General features: G+C 45.0%; 1 protein-coding gene across 1 annotated transcript in view; it reads left to right on the forward strand.

Moving 5' to 3' along the window:
* LOC126539055 (nuclear pore membrane glycoprotein 210-like) overlaps positions 1–13634 on the forward strand; it is a 64751-nt gene extending 51117 nt beyond the window's left edge. Inside the window, exons 27-32 of the mRNA XM_050185767.3 lie at positions 554–1038; positions 4357–4497; positions 5314–5525; positions 6595–6766; positions 8690–8890; positions 12299–13634. Of these exons, the coding sequence (XP_050041724.2) occupies positions 554–1038; positions 4357–4497; positions 5314–5525; positions 6595–6766; positions 8690–8890; positions 12299–12408 (1321 nt within the window). The 3' untranslated portion in view covers positions 12409–13634. The remainder of the gene's footprint in view (positions 1–553; positions 1039–4356; positions 4498–5313; positions 5526–6594; positions 6767–8689; positions 8891–12298) is intronic.
* The last annotated feature ends 1095 nt before the right edge of the window (positions 13635–14729 follow it).

The raw sequence follows: 14729 nt of genomic DNA on the forward strand, positions 1-14729 counted from the left end.
ATCGGCGCCCTTGCTGACAGAGGTGAATTCTTTCAATGAAAAACACGGCACTGAACTGCAGGAATCTTGGTACTGAATGTGAAAGCAGCTAAGCCCAGCATTGCCGTGATGGCTACGGCTGCTAGCCAATTGGCACGGGAGAGCGCTGATTCAACGCTGCAAGATAATCAAAATGACCGCAGTGGTGACTTCAATTAATGCTCTTTCGAACCTGTAGTCACAGCAAAAATCCAGGAAAATTGGGCAGCGATGGGTTTCAGCATTCCAAAATTTCAGATGTCCTTATACACTGGCCTTATGGGCTTTATGGTGCCGCAAAGGCGTCCAAATTATGGGGTGGCTCCAAAAAATTGGTCATTGACTGTAGGCACCATATTACAAAAAGATGGGTGACACACACATAGCATGTTTTGAATGTGATATGAGTTTTGATGCGAGTTGCAGCTCACGTCGCACGTGGCTGTACCTTGCGGTACCATTGCCTAAAGAACACGAGAAAACAATTTGCCCAGACTACCACCCTTGTTCACTGAATGTCATTTTGTGCATGCAGGAGTGACCTTGTGTCAGTGGAGGAGCAGGATGGCGACAGTAGTCGCTGGAAGCTGCGTGTGCGTGGTGCTGGCTGGACGCTGGTGCACTGGTCAGTCAGTGGCAGTAGCGATGCCGAGGTTCTGCTGCCCCTGTCGTCTGTGGCCAAGGACGACCTGGCGTCGCTGCTCGTTGGCGAGCGCTTTTGGCTGCAGGCGCCATTTGCTGCCGGCCACTGGGTCGCCGAGCATGGTCCCCTGCGGATCACATCGGCTGCGCCCGGCTGTGCGTTGGCTCACATGGTGCTGCCTGGTGGACGTGGCTTGGCCCTGTGGACGGGTTCGCCCCAGGGCCAGCTTCGGCGCGCTTTGGAGGCGCAGCCACCCACTAGAGTGCACCTGGAGGTCCCCAGCCTTCTGAAGCAGGAGGGCATGCCCCTGCTTCTTCCAACTGGCCAGGAGCGCTTGCTGTTTGTACACTTCAATGGGCGCACCTCCAGCGTTCATGGTTGGCTTCTAATTTTGCTATCTAGAACCAATGTTAGCACCTCCTTGTCTATTCTGTGCAGTGCTGCATTGTTTTAACCTTCTGTTGGAACTATACTGCCATTCAGTAATGTACCACTATGACTGTTACATCAGCTTCGGTACATTGAGAGCGTGCTATTCATAGGCATTGTCTATGGAAATAGTGACCAAGATTTTTCACCGTCTATATAACTAGTGTATTTGTAGATGTCTTCCATAGCCAGCAGACATTTGTTTATTTCAGTGTGAAGTTTCCTTGTACACAAGTCGGCATAGTAAGCTACAAGCAGACATTTCAGCTGTCCAGCATAGGCACAGATCATTTTACGGTGTTTGGAAAATGGACCACAATGCTCAACTTCATTTTGAGCCAGCAGTAGACAAAAGAAAGCAGGTGACTTCTGAGGATCCTGTGTGTCATCTGTTCAAAAGTTGGTCACATCTAGGCTAGTGCAAACCAATCAGGTGGAGCAAGTTACTTTTGCTGAAGCACAAGAGAACAGGTTAGACTTGGCACTGGCAACTCTTGCAGAAATTATTCTTAAGCTAGTACAGTGAACTCTCATTTGAGTGAACTTCAAGGGACCGAAGGAAATAGTTCACTTAACTGAAAGTTCACTGAACTGAATATTCACTAGACCAACATAAGACATGGCATACAGAGTCAAAAGTTTGAAGTGCAATTCATGGAGCAAAAGACATGGCATCCATAGCGTTAGAAATGCGTGAAATGGAATTTGTGCATATCAACAAGTACAAGGTTCATAACAGTTATAATGCTGCCTTTGTGTGCACACGCGGACCTGACGAGACTGGAAAGAAAAAGACGACGACCATGCCACGACTAGCCGGTCGGAAAAAGCACACACCACGTGGTTTGTGCTGTGACAGATCGCCGCTTTGCTCTGGCGGCGGTGTAAGCGCCGGCGATGTTACTTTGTTCCTGGCCTCCGAGATTACATGCATGCTCATTTTGTGCGGGCAGTCCCGGAGGCCGTGCCTCGTTGCCGTTCGTTTTCCGTGCCGCCGCTTTGCCCCAGGGGCGCTGTAGTGCCAGCGACGTTACATTGCCGCTGGAGCAACGTTGGCTGGAGCGGTGGTTTTATGAGGGCGAGCATCGGTTGCGCCTGCAGTGCAGAGCGCAAAACTTCGTTAAAAATAAGCCTTGGTCCTCTGAGCGAGTTCGTTAAACTGAAATATTGACTGTTCCGAAATTCGTTTAAGTGAAACATTTTTGCATAGAATCTATAAGAAAACTGCCGGGGACTTTTAAAAAGTTTGTTATTCTGCAATATTCGATAAACCGACGTTCGTACAACTGAGAGTTTACTGTAACACTTGCTGTTGGTTATCTTATAGACTAACTTGGTCTTTTTCGTGCAACTATTATTCAGTATATCAATGCACTATGTTTAAAGATCAATGCTCAGGTCTATGGAATGTGCCTTAAGGGCTATTGAAACAATGTTCATAATTTTTTTTTATCAATGTTAATGAAACTTTGTAGTCTTAAGATATTTGCGCTGATTTCAAGTATGTAATTACTTTTTCTTTTGGTCAATTAGTTCCTAACATAATTAACATTTCACTTCCATTGTTTAAGGCCACAATGGAAAATAAATGGCACTAAAAAATGGTTTGTAAGGCATGGTTAGATAGAATAAAAAGTAAGCAATCAAGTATAGCAAGCACTTTGAATATAAGACCACAAGATGTGGCAACCAAGTGGCCAGAAATATATCAAAATAAGTAATTTCCAAAATGAAAAAAACAAAAAAGTTTTGCTCGCGATTCTTCATAGCGTATACATTGGCTTTGTTCTGGAAAAAAAAAAAAAGCTTTATCTGTTTTTGGTGTTGAGGTATCGAGGCCTGAATATTAGATGGAGCCAAAAATTTGTGTTTTGACATAAGTACAAAAAACAAACAGCAATAAATATGAGGGGACATGGCATACAGAACAAACATTCTTGTTATTCGCTCTAGACATATCAGACTTTCAGAACACATCCGATCGTGTACGCTGATTACAAATACGCAATTACATTTTTTGTGTAGTCAATAAAAAAGAGTAGTTACAATTCTTGTGTTAGTAATTTGGGATGCGACTTGCAAAAAGATGTACTGCAACACGATAGCTAAAAGTAAGCAGGTAGTATATGTTCCTTGATGTTCAAGGACTGCAAGCTAACACGTTGATGTTTGTATCTGTACTTCAGCCATAGCATTAGCCAGTTGGAAGGAGCCTCTCAGTGTGCTGCCACACTGAGAGGCCATCGCAAGCTTCATCAGACGGGCGTCTGATTGTTTTACGTTTGTGCTTTTTCCATGCTGCCATCGTCAGCGAGGATGCGAAAAACTGAAAAGTGGAATTTTGACCTTTTGAACGATACCTATATGGTGGCGCTCTGTGGCAGGAAAGCTGAGCGAGAGCTCTGTGAACTCAGGTGTTTTTGCCCGACTTTGGGCTCCTTTTTCGCTTCTCCGTGATGACAAAATAACCTTTTGTGACATTTAGTTTGCATTTTTGGGCAAATCGTTGTGATACGGTGTAGATTAGGCATTATGGATGCTGAAACAAGTAGTTCCCAGAAACTGACTTTTTTTTGCTCAATTTTTTGTTTTTGTTTTAAGACCCATAGCCCCCTTTAACAGTGTCTGAACCTCAAGTTAGGAAAACGTAGGGGCTCTTATTCTCATATTATCTCTCTTGGGAGTATCATTTTCACGTTGCAGTTATTCAATATTTTTTTTTACAAGATGTCCATTACTGCAATGAGGTGCCACACTGGGTGTTAATGTCATGCGAAATTGAAGTATCTCTGGAAGTGGGTGAGAATACTGCCTGGGGCTGTCTGTCCTGTGCGTAAACAGGGAAACCTATTCCCAGTTGTTCACAGCTATAAGTGGTATGTGGCATGCAGCATACCAGCACAGGAGAAAATTGACATGGCATTTGTCACTCTTCATCTGAGCATCATGAAGCAACGTTTTAATACTACGTGCGAAAAATTACGTTGCAAATAAGGGGCCAATACAGTATTTTTACGAATAAGTTTTTCAGAAATTTGTAAGTTTCATGAAAGGGAACATTGTTACCCACAATTCATTCTTCGGACTAGGATTTATTTTCCTTTAAGCTGTGAAGCTTTCTTTAAAAGGCCCATATAGATTTTTCTTGTAGCTTTGTGCTACATTGGAGAAATAAAAAAATTTACTCTCAAGACAGTATTTTGTGCTCTTGCTTTCATATCGCCTTGACCTCATTTAGTGAAGCTGACCATGTTCTATGAACTCAGGTGAACCTTGCACAACGGTGCTCACTTTGGAGGAGGAGGAAGATTATGATTCACCCTTCACCTGCTGGGTGCGCCATAAGAACGGCACAGATGCTACGCCGGACCTGCTGGAAGTGTCGGCAGGCTTCAGCTTGGCCTATGGTGAGTGTTCCCTTTCTTGGAGGGGAGAGGGAGGGGAAGGTCCTTCTGCATGTTTCTTCAATCAACCTTTCTCATGAAGGTATGTGTCACGAGAGCTCACGTGAGAGTTCTAGACACTGCCCACCAGGTGTCAATGAGCAGACAGACGTCCGGGTGTCGTGTAGCAGTCCCTTGAAACCTCTCAAAAATCCTTGATTATCGAAATTTAATTTTTTGAATTTGAGTTTCACCACGTGCCGAAGAATTCTTGAATTTGATTTTCACCTGAGCTTGGTGGATGCTGTTTAGACATTATTTGGCCATGATGGTGCCGTAAACCAGAAATCAAACTACAGTCGCCGACTGATTTTTCGGTCTCCAAAAATTCAGACATGCTGGACTATTCGGTCTGACTTTTTAACTTCTGTGGGGCTGACCTTTTCAACATTTTGTTGCCCACTTCCTTGCTTCTTGTCTCTTGTTCTGCTTGTCTGCCCACTGGCACGTGCCTACTCTGGAGGGTTGGCCAAGAATGTTCGCATACCTAGTGTCACACGCCCAGTTGCATATACCCAATGTCACAAGTTGTCTATTCATGCGCATACTTAATGGCCCAGTTACACATACCCGGTGTAAGCTGTTTATTCCAAAACTGTCTGTCCGGGTACATACCCAGTGGGACATATCAAATGCCCCAAGTTGGTGTGAAAGAGGTTAGAGAGGGACATAATACTGGAAAGTGCGCGAAATTTCCAAAGAGTACTAATCTCATTGAAATCGACGTGCAACAACCAGCGTCCTCCATAGCATTGTGTCGACTGGTCTCCTGGTTTACAGGTGGTCACTGGTGCCGGGTGCGGAGTGTCGCAGAACCAGCTGAGCTCGAGCTCCGTCTGCTGGTGGGTGTCAGTCTGCCAGCCAAAGGAGGAGAGTCGGAGCCGGTCCCCCTGTCACTGGTAGCGCCTATCCAGCTCGTTCGCGTGGAAGCCGTTGGAAGCCTAGTTCAACTGGTCTACCTGGCCGGTCCTAGCGTGGCCTCCATGGTGCAGGTATACTCAAGAACATGATTCCTGTACCTACCACATGTTATGCTAGCACACTCCAGCCGCATACGCAGAAGCAAGAATGATGTTGGCAACACTGCGAAACTGCTGCCCCTTGACGACAGCAGAAAAGAAAAAAGTCGCACTTTCGCCCGAATGGTGAAGCATTGATTGGGATAGCAAATTGGGGGACAGCTATAAAAAGTAAGGAAAGTAATTTTATCAGCTGTATAAACTTGTAAACATAGGCATACTAACTAGAATAGCAAGCATGGCGCGTCACATGCGCACAAGCAAACATGAACACATCTCACTCGATGACCGTGGAAACTTGCTGTCAAAAACGCTGGAGCAAGGAAACTTGGCAGCAGCGAGCGAGTTGAACTTTGTGCTGCGTCTCGCATCAGCACGAACTAAGCCGCAAAAACAGCATGCGGTGGACTTTGCCCCTGTTGCAGACGGCGTTCAAGATACAGAGACTCGGGCGTGCACGTGCGCCTGCCCGGGCCGCCTGAAGTAGAATGTGCCCCCGCTCCCTTCCCTCCCCTCAGAGCCTCGCACGATGGAAGACTGTGTGCTTCCTTCCCGCTTCCCTCCTTTGCATGCGCGAGATTGAGCCGTGATCGCTAGCTCATCCTCGCACGCTTCCACTCGCATATACAGCATACGACGCGCAGTGACAATTTTATCGTCCTTGCACTTCATACAGAACCTCAAAGTGACGGCAGAAATGCGCCTGGAGTGTCCATATAATTGCTATTGCAATAAAAGGCAACTGCAGTGCATGGGTTGCAGCTTTTGTTGTGTTCCGAGTAACTGCATGATACTCAGTGCATCCTCGAGCCACGCGACACATCACTACATCTACCGAATTTTCCTTAAAGTTTACGAGTTTGGGCATGCACTACGATTTTAGGAATGTGTGTCTCACTCAAACTTGCTGTGGCCCTCATGATTTCAGAACTTGTTGGTCAGAACCTGGCAGTTCCAGAACCAGTCTGACCATGGCTGTGGTGATGGATGACAAAGTTCAAGTTGTCATACGAAATCTTTCACCCTCGAACACTTTATGCAGATTCGGCGACCAGACGGCGTTCAGATAGCCCCCCACAAGCCACCTGAGCAGATTGGTGAAACTAGCCACTGGAAGGTGACACTACGGGCACCCTCGCACACTTCGTGGCTGGCATTGGAAAGTCCAAGCACAGGGCAGAGGTTGCGTGTGCCTTTGGAGAAGTACAGCTTAGGTAGCAAGCTTCTTCTTGTTATTTTATTTCTCTATTTGCACTTTGTCATTGAGTCAAATGGCTGATTCGTGAGCTCTACTACAGTAAATTCTTGTTCAACTCTCGTTGATTCAGAGAATTAGAAAATTCAGACTTGTTCTCTGGTCTCTGCATCATATGCATTTGTTTGTATTCTGCAGTAAAATAAACCGCTTATTTGAATGTACCCATGCCACATCATTGGCTGTAACAATTAAATCTGGCTGCTGGGGGTCTGTGCTGAAAAGTAACACAAAATCTAGAATAAAAAACTGCAAGCCACTGCACCACGCTCGTGCTTGTGCCGGGCACTCTGCATGGCGTGCCTTTGTCACTGTGTGGAGTGTTTTTTTCTCTCCTAATGATTTTACATTTCTTTTTCTTTCGGCGCAAATGCCCAGTAGCCAGATTTAATTGGTATAACCAATAATGCAGCACAGGAGCATTGTAGTAATTGGTGTGTCTTACCATAGAACACATACAAAAGTTGATGGTGCATTGGCTGTTCATTGTTAATATCTGCTGTATTGTTAAAACCGGTGTCTTTAAAAGTGGATTCGACTGTATGTACTGCTCATAATCAGTTTAGGCAAAGTGAAATTTTATCTGGCGTCCACTCAGTACTTCTCGCTCCTCTGATCTGTGATGGCTAACTCAAGAGTCTTGGAACCAATGACAAACCAACCATTATTATGAGCTGTGCCGGTGCCAACTTCAAGAAGCTTCTGCAATGCCCCAGTTTTTGCATGGCCTCTGACACTGCAGCAATCTGCTGTTGCAACAGTGCAGTGCCTCCTAATCTCTAAATGCCATGCTTCTTTATGTGCTGCAATGTCGCTGCTTGTCCTCATACAAGTGGAACATGCTGTGAATGTGCTGAAATGCATAAAAGAAAAGGCGGAGTTTGTTCTGCTGAATTGAGGGCGCAGCTGGATGAATACCCAAAAAAGCTCTGAAAAATCATTGATGTCATCTTAGCATTGATATGATAGTAGGTGCCAGAAACAATAATAGTGAAATATCATGTTTGTCTTGGACACTGCCCATTAGGCTAGAGAAGCCAATTGGTAAAGCTTGTTATGAGCAGGGCCACAGGGCCCTACTATAGCCACTCCACACACATGCGCCTCTGCCACTTTTTCTAAGTAGTGCTAACCTTTGATGTGTACCGCTGTTACCTGATTGGTTGCTCACACCATTTCCTCTTGTGGTAGTTCTGCCTCCGATAGCTTTGCTTCTGGGATTTCCAGTTTCTCAATTTTAGCTTTCACTCTGAAAGCAGTGAAAGCGAAAGTAATATCACTGTTGCCTACTGTGGCAGAAGGCAGTGATTTCACTTCTGCTAAGAACCAGGAACTGGAACGATGAAAGTTATTCCTATGCCAGAAGCTGAGGGGAAGAGTGTGGGAGGAATGTAGGTTGGCAGTAGTAGTTAACCTGTTAGACTGAAACATGTCTGAGGGGCGTTAGGCCCTACAAGGCCCTATGAAAACATTGACCTCTGCGTCGACCATGTTCTGTGCATGAACAAATGGTACCTTCGACTAGTTCGTACCGCACCTCAACTTGGTCTGCTGCGATGCCGAGCTTTCTTGAGATTGGAACCAGAGAAAGCCTTCCCGAGACAAGCGTTCAGCTGCTTCCAAGCAATCTGAGTGGTCACCTGATTGAGATTCTGTTGGATCATAATAGCACTCCGCGCTCGAATGTGGGAACGCCATTAGAATGCTCTAAGCTGGAGACGGGTGTTTTCAATAAACGAGTCAAATGTATTCTGAGTGCCCAATTTTAACAAGCCTAATGTAGATCACACTAAGAGTGCCGTAGAGCACCAGAAAGCGATCAGTCAAATGTAACATGAGTAATGACTCTAAATAATGGCTGCAACTTCTTTCTTCAAAACAGGGCACGAGAGTGCATGGAGCAACTGGCTGCAAAACATACTCTTTGTCGTTGCGGCAGCGGCCGGAGGTTTCTACTATGTGTTCTACTATCAGCGCACCCCTGCCGAGCGCCCCCTGGGCGCTGCTGTAGCATCTCCGCCTCCAAATATCATGACAGCTGCTCTCAGGTCGCATGACCATCCGCAGCGGTCACCAAGCGGAGGTGAGTTCTCGTTTGATTCTGCACAGAGCTTAAGAGCAGGACTTGGGGGGAGGGGGGGGGGGGGGGGGGGGAGTTGGTCTGGGCACAATTTTGCGTTGTGGTTACTAGAAGAAAGCCTGGTGTCACTGGTCGTTCAGCCACTGCGAGAATCATGGTTGGTAGTATTTCAAATTTTTCTGTTAGGGCAGCCCAAATAGAATTGAAGGCTTTGTTAGTGAAATCAAGGGTCTGGTGAAATTCCATTCCAAGGAATTCATTCAATAACAGAAATACCAGCAGTCTTCCTCTCGTATATGCACAATGCCTGCAGGACGCGATAACACGCGCTTAGAGATGAGTGTGTGCTTCGCCGTTTGCTGTCATTGTGGTCAAGGCTATTGAGGGGGAGCCGAACCGTCTTTTAATTGAATACATTTTACCTTGGTTAGCGCTGTGAATATTTCTTACTTTGTTAGTGTCTGCAATTATTTGCCGCTTATTATGCGGAACCAGGAGAATAAGAAAAAGCTCGCAACCTAGAGTGCATGGCCTCAGGGAATGGCATAACACTGGTGCTCTCCACGTTGTGCAAACTAGCCAGATTTTGTCAACGCATTTCAGAAAAAAATAAAGAAGCACACAGTGGCTGTGGTAAAAAAACATGCCACTGCTTTCAGGAAAGGCACCGGTTTAAATGATTCTGCTATCATGCTGCCGGTGCTATGTTGGCCATACAGGTTACTGTATCGATGAGCGGCTGCGTGAGCACCGGAATCTGCTTTCAGTAGGTACAGGAGGAAACCTGCTTCTACATTGCTAGAGGTTTGGCTGCAGCCCTGAATTTTCGAATCTGCCGATCGTAGGTAGCGAGCAAAGTATATTGGAAAGGGAGCTATGCAAAGCTTTCGAGATCAGAAAATTAGGCAGAGACTTGCATGTAATCCGTCTGTCCAAGTTACTCGTGTAGTTTTAATATTTAAACCAAACACTAAAGATATGACACCAAGCACATGTTCATTGCTGTTCAAGTTTTCAGTTCTCTTGTTTTTTCGTTCTTTTTAAATGTATTTTTTCTACGCATGCGCAGCAGTAAGCCGTAGGATTGTTTACACACTAAAAACTTAGTAGCTTAGTTGTAAGTCCACCATTGTGCCGTCTCCTTCCTTTTACTTGTGCTGCTGTTCTTTCACCTGCTGGAACCATTTTATCCTTACCTGCTTTCATGTGTGTTCCTTCAGTCTGTCTTTTTTTGCACTGCAAACTTTAGTTCATGATGAGCCAACTAGCCTATTTCAAGATTCTTCTAGTTCCTGGACCTTAGTGAAACAGTTGTTCTACTATTTTCAGTTTGTCATTGTAACTGATATTAGAGTGGACAGTATGATTAAACACAGAAAAAAACTGGGCTTTCAGCGCACATTTTAACCCAAACCATCAATTTGAAATTGCTGTCTACAAGCCCCCCTCCCACCAACAGTGATTGTCATTTTAGCATGGCTTGTTACAGTGATCCTACTGCTGGGCCATGGGTTTCAGGGACGCAAAATAACAGGAACAAAATATTTATTCAAACGGTGATAACGTGTAAAACAACGTAACAAGAATAGAAATACAACCTCACACATCAACTCACAGTTCAGACAGCCAACAAACTCCTTTGGCAGCACAACGTTTATGATGCTTGTTCTGCAGCTACCTGTGTCCCCACGTAGCTTAGTATTCGCTTCGGTTATCATTACTCGAGGGTCATCCAGTAACTCCCTGGGGAAACAATACTTATTGCAAAAACAACAGGTGATGTAATGTGCCAGAAATTCCTACGTCCAGAAGTGCAGGACCACTGCTGTTGTCTGCTCCGAAACATTCCGATGCCATATGCTGGTCATGCCAGGCTCTCCTTGCTCCTTCGCACTCTCTGGCACACAGCGGTGCAGCTAGGGCATCACCATTGCATTGTGCTTGCAATTCTTTCGGTCGTACCATAAAATAATACAAACCTGAGGACACCTGCAGTAACTATCTCAGGCTGACCACAGAGACAAATGCAAAAACAAAACCTTGCGTGTGCCATGCACGTGGTCCACGCAGAACACACTCCATTTTGTCACCTGTCAGTGTTGCCACACTGCTGTACGGTTCAACTGCAATATAAAGACATATTCAAATAGAAGTTTGGTGTAGTACCTGATGTGCCCATAGCACAGTGTGAGCAAAGGTTTGTGAAATCATGGCAACTGAGGCAAAACCTGTTTGCATTTTTGACTGACTATATTTACACAAAGATAAGTGAAAACTAACTGCATTAGATGAGCAGAAATTACATTTGAGTACTCACACTTGCATAGTACTGCACAATGGATAAACTAAAGTCCTAGTGGTAAAGTTCATACAAGCGTTCACTCTGTGAACATCAATGTACCGGCAGCGAGTCAGTAGATCCTGCTTCGTGATGACGGCAGGGATGAGCGTGGCATGGGTGGACGAGACATGGACAGATGAGAAGTGGACGGCATGGTAGACCTGGCTCAGTCCGACCCCAGAAAACCAACAGAAGGCGCAGGGCTGCAACTTGTCACGGTCCAAGTGTAGCGGACCATTTTCTTGTAGAGGAATCGCCAGGCAGGTGGTGTCATCAGGCTGGGCTTCGGGACCAGAACCTGATGAGCTCTTGCAGACTGGCACTGCTCGCTTTGTGTGCCGCTGTGCAAGCTTCTCCCAGCACTTCTGTTTCCTTTGCCTCATTGCTCGCATATAACTTGGCTTTTGGCCGATTTGTTCTTTTGCTATTTCCGGTCTTCTTATTTCTCTGTACCCGCTACCGTCAGCACTGTTTCCTTGTCTTCGTTGTAGTCTTCGCATAACTTTGCTGATGGAGTGTACAGCGCCTTGGACACTGGGCACAATATCAGAATAATGTGCACAATATGACACTTGGCCGGTTTTCTTGTTGGATGCATACAGTTTAACATGCATCGAATAATTTAAACTAAAGAAATGTTTGGTGTTGTGGCCCTTAGATGTGGGATAATCGTGGTTTGATATAAACTATGGTGATGAGAGGTGCAAATTTCTATTGGTGCCAACCTTTTGATGTTCCCTGCGGTGAAACAAGTCAAGTTGTATTTTAACTGCATTTGGCCAGTGGTTCCCAAGTCAGAGAGTCTTTAAAGGTAGTTACCCCGCGGATCAGCTGCGAGTACTCATCACCGATGTGGACAGTGTGGCAGCATAAAGTAAAATTACGAAAAATGTGTGGCATGTAAGTATGTGCAATGAATTTGCACTTGATCGTGTGTGTTTCCTGCCGTCGTGTTTGTTTCTATAACAGCGCCCCATAGCAGATACCACCAGGAAAACGTTTCCAATTGCATGCACTTTCTTGTACGTTGTGTGCATTGAGAACATGAATGTGCTGGTGCCTCTCTGCAGTGTTGCCTTATATCGGCCAGACTGAGCCGGTGCGCCTGTGGAGCAGGCTGGACAGCAGCAACAGCTGGTCCGCACCCCGCACGCCGTCGGAACAGCCCAGCACAACCTAGCCAAACTCGCCAAAGTCAGCTTCAGCCTTCAGAGTTCAAGCCAAGGAACTGTGCCCCAAAGGCGGTGATACAAGGGTTCATTTATATTTAATTGTAATTGCAAGTAAGGGCAGCTTGTGTGGATTGGCAGTGTGGCCAGCTGGTAGACTCCCTCTGACCAGCCACAATTCCTCAGGAACAGAACAGAGGTTGCGCTTGGTCAACCCAGTTTTGTGACTTTAACGTTGTGATTACCGTTGGTATTATTATAACGCAGCTACAATTGCGTGTTACTAGCAGTTTGGCGAGAGCATTGGTTAGTTACCTGGTCCACTTGCAACATTTCAACTCGAAGACAGCAAATGAAGTTGTCTGGCCTTCAATTTACTGCCGTTATTGTTTAAGCGTGAATGAAGTGTACATTTTTGGTTTTATTGTTTGCACTTATAATAAATGAGGCAAGGATTCTCATGTGGTAGATGAAGACCTTGAGAAGGTGAGTTTGGTACTGCTATATGTGTGTCGGGCATCACTACCTCAGTCCCTCAGTGCAAGAGGATTGTTTTCCGTTACGGACATAGATCATTTGTACAGGAACGTCCTTTCTTTCTTCTTTTAGGAACAGACATCCCATTAGTATTCGTGCACTTATAGCAGCTTAAATTTGGCATGAAATCCAGTAGACAATTATTATGGATGTCAACAGTAGGTGACCTGGTGTAGCCCAAGGTGTAGAACAAATGCTCAAGTTAAACTTGGTTGATGACCCCTTGCCTACATCAAGTCGGGCTATGTCAACTTGCACTCGATGTGGCTCTTGCAGTGACAATTCTTTTCTTTTTTTTTTGAGTGTGCGTGTTGGCTACGTTGGCCGTAACACAAGAGGACAAGCTCTCTTGCATATTGATGTCATAAAGGATTCGCACTGCTGCTATATCACATTTTCGGTTATTTTAACATCTTGTCATCTAGGTAAAGTTTATTGTAAGGGTGTAGCATGGTGCAGAGACTGAGGAACTGTTTTCAGATATGTCGTTTAGCTTTTGTTGAAGCGAGGGAAAATGTGTTAGTGTTCACATTCATTTAATCACCTTAATATTTGTAGCATTTTGGGTGTTCTTAACATTTAGTTTTTAAGGTGTGACTGTGATGCATTTCCCAACTTTGTTTTTTGTCACCCGTGTGTGCCTTTGCTTGTGTGTGACAGTAAAAAAAAAATTATAATAAATAAGCGCCTTTGCAAATGACGTTCACTTTGTACCTGGCAAAGGTTGTGTTGTATGTGTTTTGTTGTCCTGCTTTCCATTTTTCATTCATAGCAGGAGCTGAATGAGAAAGCAAAGCAACATCAGAAATTCACTAATTTTGTCTGTGTTACTGGCTTTCTCGTTCTCATTTTTCCGTGAACCATGTTTTTCTGAGCGTGACGTCTAGGTAGTTCATTAAACCCTACATTAAGTACTTCTGCAAGTTGTGGCGCTATTTCTTTACAGTGAATTACTGTCCTTGCATATAAATTGGTGTCATTCAGTTTCCTACAGAAATAAGCAGGGACGACTGTGTCACTGCTGTGCTATCATGGAAACGAAATGCAGCCCATGGATATGTGCAGTCTCCATGCTTGTGGCTTCAGACCTTGTGGTATTATTTATGATGTTTTATCTTTCTATGTTAGTACCAGTACTAACGTAAGGTGCGGAAGGTTCGATTGCAGCCTCAGTGGCCACATTGCGATGGTCATGGTTATGGCACTTAATACTCCAGAATATAATTTTTTAATTTTAACAAGGGGCGGAACCTTGCAGGTTAGCAAAGACCCTTAAAAAAGTGTTAGGCGTAACCAGGGTTCTTCAGTGCTTTTCACCTGGTCATGAAACTTCCCTGAAAGTTTCATAGAGGGACCGAAGGGGCAGAGGCACTGGCGTAAGTAGAACAGTCTGCTGTGCTAGGTGGCTAACTGTTTTATAACTGCGCGAATCAAAGACCGCAGAAGAGCACACAAGGACAAGCGCAGACTCGCAACTAATCTTTATTCCACAATGACCACATATAAGTACATCCTAGAAATGCACCACTGCACGTGCACGGAAGAAACAAAATCACCAAAATAACTTTGTTCAAGCAACACAAAACCTGACTACATTCATCAATAAACCTCATCTCATTGTTATGCAGTACAGATGAACTGAGCTGTCACTGAAACAGTCTCCCTTCTTTCTTATATGGTACGCCACTTATATGATACACTTCTTTCAGGATCGGCTTACACGGGCATGCCAAGCAGTGGATAAGAAGGTGCCCACTCTCTTTATTCCTAATTGACAATTCATGCTCGCGCAAAC

The sequence above is a fragment of the Dermacentor andersoni genome, chromosome 11 (assembly GCF_023375885.2).
Source record: "Dermacentor andersoni chromosome 11, qqDerAnde1_hic_scaffold, whole genome shotgun sequence".
Taxonomy (NCBI): Eukaryota; Metazoa; Arthropoda; class Arachnida; order Ixodida; family Ixodidae; genus Dermacentor; species Dermacentor andersoni.